General features: G+C 34.7%; 2 protein-coding genes across 4 annotated transcripts in view; one reads left to right on the plus strand and one right to left on the minus strand.

The window, feature by feature from the left end:
• The window catches only part of LOC105831362 (glycine-rich protein DOT1), a 100,008-nt gene extending 96,442 nt beyond the window's left edge, over positions 1 to 3,566 (minus strand). The window contains exons 1-2 of the mRNA XM_036289351.1: positions 1,898 to 3,566; positions 1,502 to 1,544 (exon numbers count right to left, since the gene is read on the minus strand). The gene's annotated coding sequence lies outside the window, so the exon portion shown is untranslated. The remainder of the gene's footprint in view (positions 1 to 1,501; positions 1,545 to 1,897) is intronic.
• LOC105831357 overlaps positions 1 to 11,850 on the plus strand; it is a 28,799-nt gene extending 16,949 nt beyond the window's left edge. For all 3 annotated transcript variants that reach the window (XM_036289354.1, XM_036289353.1, XM_036289355.1), the window contains one exon: positions 6,447 to 11,850. In XM_036289354.1, coding sequence (XP_036145247.1) covers positions 6,447 to 6,592 — 146 coding nt within the window. In that variant the 3' untranslated portion in view covers positions 6,593 to 11,850. The remainder of the gene's footprint in view (positions 1 to 6,446) is intronic.
• The last annotated feature ends 185 nt before the right edge of the window (positions 11,851 to 12,035 follow it).

The following is a 12,035-nucleotide window of genomic DNA, read 5'->3' on the forward strand; positions in this document are numbered from 1 at the left end:
TATTGTTTGTACTATTCAATACATATTATAAATACATATTTCCGTAATTGCTAATATTCTTTTATTATTCTTTTTTAAATAAACGCATCGTTAAATATCAAAACGTGTCAAAAACTATTCTAACTTTTATCATTTTTCGCCTTGAAAAAAATTATAATCTATTTTAACTTCGTCATTCGTATCTGAAAAGCGAAGATTATTATATTCCAGGAAAATTTCCTTGCAGAGAGGAAAAGCTTCGAAAGAAAACTTAGCTTATTAACCGTTAGCATTGAGTTTTAAGTTTTATTTATTCTATTTCTGCGGTGATATTTAGAATTTAAAGAAGGGTAGAATATTTGCGCTTTCAGAACGAAAAAGAAGACGCGTTATTCTGTCGGAATTAAAATAAAAGTTTTTAAAAAATGGGAAAGATAAAAGTGCCCTGTGGAATCCTATTCATTCTGCAGTCACAGTTTCATTGCATAAAAGTCACGTAGCTCGAATCCAGATGTACTTAAAGTTTTAAGCGCCGTTCGAACCACTGAATTCGTCGACAACAAACTTAAAAATTCGTCGTCGTTATCGTAATGGTCGACGCTTTTAAGCGCGATAGTCAAATAACAAGCGTTAAATTACGCAGAAACAAAAACCGTTTAAGTTTGCAGTGTGAAAAGCGGCTTCTAGGCAATAACGAAAATCTGCAGTTTGCTCACAATCACCGAGTGGAATCGAATGGCCATTTTTCGAGCGTTGTTTGCTATTCAATCAATTGGCAGTAAATTGTTTCAGTTTGTTAAGTTAAGCTGTGTATTTTAAATCTTTACTTTTATCACGTACTATTTGTAGCTTACATTAAATACAATTCGTAACACTTTTTTTAATTTAAGAAACGTTAAAAAAGTAACGGGGTCATAAATCAATGAAGACCCATTAGTCAAAAGAAACTTCGTTCAGCTTCCCATTGTAAGGTGCAAAATTCAACGTTTAATTATTAAATGTCACGTTTAATAATTCTTAAATAATGACGTGAGATGTAAAATAAATAATTAATTTTTCGCAAAATCAATATTGCGAAATGAATATTTTACATTTTCGCAGCATACGGCTTCATGAATTTTTATATCTCATTATTATATTTCTATAATGGATTGGAATGAATTTCAATATAACATAAAAAATCATTTCAATACAATATTTTAACATAAATGACATAAAATTAATTAAAATTTGACATGATCTACACATATTAAAATTTTCCATGTTTTGATATAAGAAATATCAAGTAAATTTCACTCTTTTTGCAAATAATTCTATTCAAGTATTCTAATTCAAATGTTTGTATATTAAATTAGAACAAAAAAGACTAAATTCTTTAATTATTTTTGATATTTTTTACTACATATATATATATATATATATATATATATAGTAAGTACATAAAATTCTCATATCTAATATAACTTTTACATATATCCATTGTCTCAGTTTAAAGTAAAAAAATATATTATCCAACACTCACCGATAGTGATGTGCAACAGCGGAGTCGTAGTACGTAAGTAAATCTGTAAAATACAAATATATCCAAATTATAAAAAGCTGAGAAAATAATTAATATTTCAAAATACAATTACTCTGTGAATTTTTATTCATGCTTTAAATGAATATTAAATTATATTCTATTCTAATTTAATTTTTTTTTATTATTCAATTTATTAATCTATATATTCTAATTTAAAATATTATATATAAAAATTATCATTTATAAATTGTTAAGAATTGTAACTCCGAAAACCTCATAATTTTCGAGTGACAGAAGAAACAATTAATTCCGTTAAAACAGATTATAACGTATTAATATTAATTTCGTATAAATATGTATAAAAATATAACATAAAAGATAAATATGATAAATTACCCTGTGGGTCGCTCCGCTGTTGCCCGACACCTCCCAGGCCCCCTCCTCCTCTCAGGCCCCCTCCTCCTCTCATATTCCACTGCACAATTTGCGATAATATCGCGCGATTTTACACGACACTCCCGACACTGCGTAACGCGACCTGATCTGTTCTCGCATTTCGTTGGTGAGAAGAAGAATGAGATAATGGGAGAAGAGAACGATAATACTCCGGACATCCGCGTGCTCTCGCGAATTAACGTAATGGCGTGTCCCAAACGGCAAATCGAATTCGAGGATCGCGCGGTCAACGGGGCACCGACCGCGGCCACTACACCGACGCTCTACACCTGCCGCTCCCCAATTGCACTTTCGTACACTCTCCGCGCCTCGAATAACAAGTGCGGCGCGTGATCGCACTTGATCGGCAGTATACAAATGAAATTCGACAGCTCTCTCGTGCGCGAAGTACACAACACGCGCGGACAGGAATACTTGGTCGTCTGAAGTTAGCAGCGTACCGGTATTTCTATACTGCATAACGTATAGAAGTCGAAACGCTGCAGCTAACTTGCAAATGGCCCGCAAGCATTCCTGCCCGTGCGTGTGTGTGCGTGTGTGTGTGTGTGTGTATACACATACATACGTTCCCATCGCACGAGTTTACGAAATACACAATTCCCAATAGGCCAATTGAAGCACCGCATATGTATGACAATAGTATCGCGCGAGAACATTCGATTCTCTTATTCACGCTCTCACGCCCCGAGCGAGAAGTACAAATTAAACTTGGAGCGACGCAAAATCCGACGTACGCCGGTACGCAATCCGAAACGTCATCGTGAAAATTACTAGAATTATTCTATCTTCGTTCTCGTTCAATTACTCTCTCGCTCCGAATGGCCAAACGAGCCGGAGTCTTTAATCTCAGGAGTCAAACGCGATTACACGATCGATGCTGATTAGGTATATCCACGGGGGAGCAATCGCGTTTTCGAACCTTTGTCCGTTACGTAGTCCCATACTCGCGTTTCCAGAGAGACAAAACGGCGACGGTAGCGACGCTGCTGCCCGCTCGCAAATCGCCGGCGAATGATAACGCGCGACGATCCCGCGCGACGCGCGCGCCATTCCGCGCGCGTAAACAAATCCGAGGTCGTTATCGAAAATAGGATAAATGGCCCAATTGTCGACAATGTCTCGCAAATACCGACAATCCGGGCTTTTTTTAACACTGGATGCACAACAGCCGCGCGCTTGGCACGCGCTATTTGATGTTTTGTCTTTTACCTTTTATTTTTATATTTTTGAAAAATAAATTGTACTATCCACTTGTTGATTTCTTGCCGTTTTAAGAGGTGGAATTCAAAAATCCATGTTAAAAGATTATAAATTATATTAAAAATTATACTGCACAGATTTTATATTCAATGGCGATTTGGTTCTACAATGTCAACTAAAGATTATTGAAATTTAAAAAACTGCAGGGTTTTTTTATTCATTCTTTTATTCTCGAGTTAACAAAAAGTTTTAGCTCTGAAATTAAATCCAAATGACCTTCTGCACGAATTTTATTACCAACTAGAACAACAGGCGCGCGCTACGCGCGCGCTATTTAGTTTTTTACTTTTTAAAAATAACAATTGCAATAATAATTATATAAATAAATAATTATATACAAAAAGAAAGGAAAAAGAAATAGAGAGAGAGAGAGAGAGAGAGAAAGCATACTTACATACATTAATTTATTATCTAATTTTCTTTCTTCTTTAAAAATATTATACACATAAAAAAAGGAAAAAAGAAATACATACACAATATACATAAATCTTCTTTAAAGTAATATGATATTGACACTGAAATATAACGAAATGTTATCAGCTCTGACTCTTCTTCTTCTTGTTTTTTTTTTCTTTAATTAGAAATTGACGACATAGTTTGAAAAACAAAATTACAATTGTTAATAAATTATTAAATACTTTGACATTATATGTGTACCTTTAAAATGAGATCAACATCTTTTGCAAAAATCAGTACAGAAAACTAACTTTCGAAAATCTTTTGTTCGAGTAAGATACTTCACAATGTACAAAAAAAAGTTACAATTGTTAATAAATTATTAAATACTTTGACATTACATGTATCTTTCTATATAAAATAAGATCAACATTTTTTGAAACTTTATATACATTAATTAATTAACTATTATTGCTAGTTATAAAATAGTGTGACATATGCATGCACACGTACGCGTGCACATATAGAAATTAATAAATTTAAAAAATAGCCAAATAAAAAATAATCAATAAAGAATACTAACTTTCGAAAATCTTTCGTTTGAATAAAATACTCCACAGTGTACACACGCACGGATGCACGCACTTCTCTCCCCCCCCCTCTCTCTCTCTCTCTCCGTCTCTCCCGGTCTCTCCCCATTTCTCTCCGTCTCTCCCCGTCTCTCCCCGTCTCTCCCCGTCTATCCCCGTCTCTCCGATGCCATGCCCTTTTTTAGAAAGGATCCGTTACTTAAAAAATAAATAAAATGGTAACGGCTTTACTTTATTTTACTTTGAAAAATACAAATAATGTTGAACGCTTCATAAAATAATTATATACTAAATTTTTTTTTCCTGCATTTTAAATTAGATAATTCAACATATGCAAATCATTATCCATCATTTTGCGTAGACTCGTTAGCATCGTCTGAATAGTTGATTGTTGATTGAAAATCTTCGTTAGTGTGCAAGAATTTAATAATTTTGCACGCGACAGTTAAATTAACTATCAACAATCAATCTGTCAATAGCAGTAAATTGCTGTATTGTACGTAGGATCTGCGTATAAAACTCACTTCAGATGATGTATAATTCATGACGAGATTTTATTTATAATTCTATGTGCCCTATAAAATATGCAAAATGCATTAAAATCAGAATAAACGTCCCTATGTAGGTATGTACATACAAAATACGTAAAGAAATACATGTACATACATAATCAATATATACACAGTATATAAATACATTTCGGGCGTGAATTTTGATGCGAATTATATAGAGCATGCAAAACGAGCATAAGAAATTAACATTACAAAAATCAATTAACCGATGAAATTCGGTATAATTTCAGTTGTGAAAATTAATAATAAATACCGTATGTATTTCTATTTGAAATAAACAGGTCAATTTTATGCAATGTTACGTGACAATTTCTATCATTTTATAACTCAATAACTATCGTGACTTTGACATTTTTATATTAGTATTTTTTTATTTAATTTCCTTTTTTTTATATAAAGGAAGTTTGTCAATACTGACAGTCTTTGTTTCAAATATATTTCTTAAACAAGAATTAAAAAGAAAACTTTGAAAACATAAATATAAACTAAAAAGTGTCGTTTGTGGTATAGCAATTTCATAATAATGTTTCATATTTTATAATAGTTTTCATAATTAAAAATAAACATCTGAAAAATTGGGCTTCAAAACTGGTATAATAAGTTTTTACCTTTTCTTCTCATTTAACACGAGTTATTTGTATATTTACAAGTTAATGTATATAAAGCTTCCTTAGAAATCTTTCACTTTGATGTGAAACATTTTTTGTCGATTACATAAATATCTTGTGCGGTTCCGCAATATGTTGTGCAACTTTATGAAGATTAAATTAAAAGGAATTTGTTTTTAATAGACTTTATATAGAAAAAACTCATGGACGTATAAATTATGAATTTTTATTTATTAATTATCTAATCAGATTGTGTTTTTATTAAGAAAATATAATGTTTAATTTCCAAAAAATTAAAAGATGCTTTCAGAAGAGTTACGGTTATATACATATTGACAACCTTCCTCTACAATTAATTACAACATAAATATTGTGGGATATCCTGCGGCTTATACTGTACTTTGCATAAATCTTCTTAAATCGATCTTCCACGAACTTATTTCAACACAAAGCAAATGTATTTGCCATGACAAGCGGAAAATTAGGTTTTTCAGCGGCGAACCATAAAGATATATAATAATAAGGTGGATTTAACTCAAATATAGAACATGATTATGAGAAAAAAAATTGTATCTGATTTCTCACACAACTTGTATGAATTCATACATTTTAAAGATATATTTGTAAAAACTTCAAAAAAATGTAAAGATTAAAACACACAAGGCTTATTTCAAAGGAAATTGGAAATCGAAAACAATTAATTCCAGGAGTAAATTAAGCTTTTACAAATTATACTTTCAAGCCTATCGATCAAATTTACAAGTCCTTTAAATCTTGATTATAAATATGTATATGTGTTTTCACGCCATAATCGAAATGCTATCGACATTCTTTAACATTGCCGATACAATTTTTTTTCTCCGAATGATAACACGTACACCGTATATCGCAATTCGTTTTCTACTAAATCGCACAAAATTTCGCGCGTATATAACGTAATATATGCAAAACGGCTGGTATAAAAGTTTCCCCGCTCGCGGGGAAGGAATGCCATTTGATATTCAAATGTAACAGATACATACAGTAGGCGGAAGAGCGCGAGATAAATCCGGCCTCGTTTCAGGAAAGGGCTACAGCGGCATAAATGAGGAGATCATCTGGATCAGCATAGGCATGGGGATCACCATAGCCATCCTGATCACCATCGCGCTCTGCTACATCGCCCGTGAAAAGTGTCGCAAGCGGCACGAGGGATACTACACGTCATGACGTATGTTCCCGCCGCCCTCGTGGGCGTCCTGGTCATTTAGCCCGACGACACCAGGAATCCTTTTCAGTCCGACCACGTCACGGGGTAAACCGCGGGCTTACTACATCACCGTCTGAACTCTCTCGCACTTTCCTCTCCTCACGCGGGAAAAAAAACCCTCGGCGGATAGGAGCCGCATGAAAATATCCAACGGAATAGGGATGGTAAAAAAAAGCAGAACTCGTCGTTTTCCCCGCATTAACGTATATACCGTGGCTACATTCCATTACGAGAACGGATTTCTCAATCAGGAAAATCCGAAGATTATGATCAAAATCTGTGCGACTCTGCCTTCCCACTGAAAAGAAGTCACCTAAAAAAAAAAGAAAAAAAAAGATGGAGGGAGATTGAAAGGATTAAAGGAATTCTCTATATTGAAACTCGCGGACGGATGAATCGGTTAAAATGAAAAAGCAGAAAGGGAAAATAACGTCGCGCGCGCGCGCGCATTGTTAAAACTTAAAAGCGGCTGGTTCGTCTATGGGGAAAATCGATTTCAAATTTCCTCGCGAGCATAAAGTTTTACCATCGGCGTAATACTCTCCTTGGGAACACATTCAGTATCTCGTTCGCGGGACGCGTTTCCATGGAGTTATTACCAGGGTGTATTTCCCGAAAGAGGGAGAGAGAGAGAGAAGAAAGTAACTTTCGCACTAAAGAAAGGGAGGACTAACGTTGCCTCAAAGGCTACGAGTGCTCCTATCTAAAATCAGGAACGGGTAGTAGCATGAATTTGTAGTGTGCGACTATCGGTGACTATCAACGGTAACTATGACGTAGGCTATAAGTAGCGTCTCCGACGTTCGACAAATTGTGACTTTCTTCTATAAACGCACCCGAGCATTCGTGTCTAGACGGTAGAGCGACGGGTGGTGTGTACGTGCGAGGGTACGGCCAATGGACCATTATTCTCATTCGCGCCTGCACGTGTCCTCGAAAGAGCTTTCCGGTGTTAAAACGTTTCTAAAAGGCAACGCAACGGGATGCCTGATGTGCAGTGCACTTTAACTATCCAGTTAAAGTGCACTGTTACAGACAAAGTAAATGGCAATTATCTACTAGATGGAGGCGACCCGGCTGCTCGACAAATACAGATAAAGTAAAATTAATGATGACAACCTTTACTTCCAGAGAAACGTTTATATCCTTCTTTTTTTTTTATTTGAAAGGCGAAAGAAACTGATTTTTAATGTAACTCGACTGTGAAGATGTCCGTTTCTTACGTTTGAATTAAAATAATTGCGAATCGTTAAATGGAATAAAATCAAAGAGAGCCCGATAAAAGAAAGTTACGTAATCCTCACTTTTAATAACGCTATTATATTTTTTGATAATTAAAGCGTTATCTTTCTACTTCGCATAGGAGACACTTCTGTTCGCATGCTCCTCAATTTTTGTCCATCTTTACTTCGAGTATAGCTTATTAATATTTTTTGAAAGACTTACAAGTAATAATAATTCGCGAATATCGTATTTTTTACTAAGTGCGTGTAAAAATTGACAAATAATAGATTTTACGTTTTTCGATTATTTCCTCGTACATTTAACTGCAAATGCGTACCCCTCTCTCGCAAGATCCGTTAATGTTCAACAAGTCCCACAAAGATTTTAATCCGAATCGTTCACTCAGGTAGCGCGAAGGAAAAAAAAAGTCGTTTAAAAGATTGAGACGTTTTTTTCACACGTCTTCCCGGCGCCTCTCGGATAATTGTCCGGATTATTCTCGTCACGAGTGCGAATGATATCGGACCGGAATCGTTTTCATTACTCATCCGGCACTTTACCTTGAAAGGACAAATGGAAGTATCTCATCAAAGTGTTCCCGAGGAGAAAATTCTTCGAATGTAGGGGCGGTGATTGACGACAATTACAAGCATTCTCGCGGATCACGCAATTAGATCCTTTATCACGTCGTAAATTAGATGCTCGCGGAGCATTAGGTCCCGTTAACGATTATTAAAGAGATCCTTATGTTTTTCTCTCGGTTTTAATGCAGCTCTAATACAATTCTGCTATCATTAGCGGGCGATCGATTTAAATGATGTCGTACTGGAATAAATTCCGGAGCCTGGATCTAAATCCCCCACCAACGTCGTTCGCCGTAATTAACTTTGCCATCTACCGTAACTTCGAAATCCATTTATATTTCGACGCGCGTTGCCGCGGCTCTGGGAAGTTTCAATCCCGCGTTTGTTTCCCGCTTCCTTTCCAACCAGAGAAAATCGCTTAACTCCTTCAGAGATCGTTCGCCGACACGCCTTCCTGTTTCAATCGATACTTCGACAGCACTTCGTGTTATTGGGCCGTCTCCTGCAGCTGACGATGGTTCCAGGTACCATGTATTTCCGTCGAACGTATATACGTTTTCCACGAAGACGCGTATCCCGACCTGTTCTCTCGTAACGCCGGGCAATCTCTGAACAATTTTAATTATATCATTAAAAGTTTTAATTACGCTTTGCACAACTTTTTCTTTCCATCTCGATCGAGACAAATGTTTAAAAAGAAAAAGAAAAAAAAGTTGACAGTTGAGCAAAGTTTTGTCAGACAAGACTAATTAATGCAGACTGCGATTTAAAAACGCTATCTTTTAATGTGACTTAAGCTAAATAACCGATAGCTTCTCGTTCTTTATGAGTGAAGTACCTGATAGTGAAAGATGTTGTTTTCACCAAAATATTTCCGTGATGCAAATTGTGTTAATCCCAGACAGCACATAGACGTTTAAAAAATGTATTTAAACGTATTAAAAATGTACACAGTGGACGTACGTATTTAAAACATCCAAATCAGAGTCTTAAACATCTTTAGAACATTTTTAATTGTTACTTTTCTAGACATCTAGACAAAAATATTCATTTTAAGTACTAAACGGACCAAAATTGGACCAAAACGGTCTGTTTCAATCATTAAAAAATTTTTAAAGGATATGTATAGGTAAAGTATTGCCAACAAATTAATTTCAAGTTGCAAAACGAATATTTCACCTACACCTTTTTTATATTTTTTAATAATCGAAATAAGTCCAATTTTAGTCTATTTAGTTCTTAAACGTACAACATACATTTTAAAAGCAATTTCTGATTATTAAATAACCATATTAATAAAACAAACGATTGATAAAAAACTCATGTCATAATTGTTTTGACATTTCAATGTTCACTACAAAATGTATAAAAAAATTTGGGATTCTATTTTAAAAACTCAGATGATTTTAATAATTTTATATTATTATTCAAGATTAAGAAACGCGTTTTCTTCTATCGTTTTTGTTTACGCTTTATCTCTTTCTATCCAAGCAACAGAGGGATGATACAGCTGAAATTTGTGAGCTTGTGAAGATTTTAAACCTAGGTCAATTCTAAAAAAAAAATGTTTTTCTCATACTGCTATCATTTCTATCACGTGTAAAAAAATTGATAATTATTTTACATAAGAATTAAGAATTTTTTTCAAACATACGTTCAAATAAACGTTTTTAAAACGTCTTAAAACGTATGATCCAAATATGAATGAATTCTAAACATGTAATAATGTATGTTCTTAAAACATTTGTATGACGTCCGTGAACATTTGGAAAAAAATAAAGATCAAAATCGAACATCCGATTTGAATGTTGTGTTGTGCTATCTCGGATTAACGAGATCTCGAGACACGATAAATTGAGTGGCCGCGAAGTGTGTGGGTCTGTAGTAAGAAAATATTTATAGTTAAAGCGAGCGCCGAGAGATTTCGAAAGTACTCTTCGAGCACGTTAGCTTATCTCAGGCGTTTCCCTACAAGCGCCGTAATACATCCAAATGACTTTCTCTATCGCGTAGATTGTACTCTTTCATTAGATGTAACTTCGACTCCGTTTCTGCGCCTATGTAATTAACGTAATTAACGGGAAGCTTAGCTACGTAATCCCGAGACTACGATTAATTCTGTATAACGTAAGAATCTCCTGACCAAACTCTAGAATGTAATTCCTTGAGATTACACTCGGGCCACAATCTGAAATGATATCGATCCTTTAGAAAAACTCTCAAATAAAACAACGGGCATTTGTGCTGTTAGAACAGAGGTTCTTTCCCGAGGCGTCCTCTCCTCCACGAAATAAAAGTCGAAAAGTTTCGCATAACGAGAGAGAGAGATACTTTTCCCGTTGAAAATTAAAAATAGCGATCTCCCAAAGGCCTATCGCTGTCATAGATAGTCCTGTACATATAAAAGTGTGTATATTATATTTAATAAATATATACCATAATTTTTACAGATATTTCGTTGACAGCCTTGGGAAACTCTTTAGTTAGAGAGCATTATACATATGTTGTGACGTGATTAAAAGATGTGTAGTTATAAGAAAAAGTGCGAAGCAACCGGTAGTCAAAAGATAGTAAAAAATAAAAACGCTCCTCTAAACATGTAGTCATCTCTACGTTATCTGTAAAAATACACAACGGTCAACGCACGGTTTATCCGCTTCCGATATAAAAAAGAATGTTATTAATAATACAGTTTTTCTTGTCGGTCGCGGCTGATACATAAATAGTATATCGGTATATAACTAATATATAAATTCTCTTCAAACTACCGATTAAATTTCATGTAAAATTGCATCGTGATTGTTATTGCAATCTAATTTAAGCTATGAAAGCTGACAATTTGTTACTCATTTCGGAGTAAATTTACACGTGTTTACATATTTACTTCGGCAAATGAAAATACATCCACAGCCATTGTATGAAGCTCGCGCTGTGCTGTGAATGACAAGTAGTCCCTGTTTCGCGTTTAATCGCGAGAATAAGGGAGACCCAATTGTCATTGGCGAAATCATTAAGCTCGAACGAATCGTCTTGACGACCGGTGACCTCGCACATAAAGAAGATAAATGTTCCTCACGCGTACCACCATCCACCATCTCGTGGACTTTAGACGTACGTTTGTATTAATTTGTATAATTGTTAAGAGAACTCGTCTCACAACATTAATAGCCGGCGCGCATTATATATAGGCATGTATGTAAATGTGTATGTATATTTTACAGATTTTAATATAGTGTGCATTTAAAACGCGCGGCACTACGCACACGATCAAACACTTTATAGTTTGTACTGAAAATAGAAGGAAGATGGCATGCGGTATTACGTCTTCTGCAAATGACCAAATTCATAGATCGATGTATTAATGGCGTACTTCTTTATTTGTAATGAATAAACTATTAAATCGTACTCAAGTTTTGTGTCATATTTTCTTATCCTCCACATTTTTCAAGTGATCGAAAGAGGCTCATAGCCTCCAAGTGCGGAAACTGTAAATTAAACCATTGAGAAATTGTAATCAGGAATAAGGGAGAGAAAATTTACTCAATGAGTTCATCGAGCTCATTCTTTTCTTAATTATTGGGAATTTAAATGACTT

Source organism: Monomorium pharaonis, chromosome 7, assembly GCF_013373865.1.
Source record: "Monomorium pharaonis isolate MP-MQ-018 chromosome 7, ASM1337386v2, whole genome shotgun sequence".
NCBI lineage: Eukaryota > Metazoa > Arthropoda > Insecta > Hymenoptera > Formicidae > Monomorium > Monomorium pharaonis.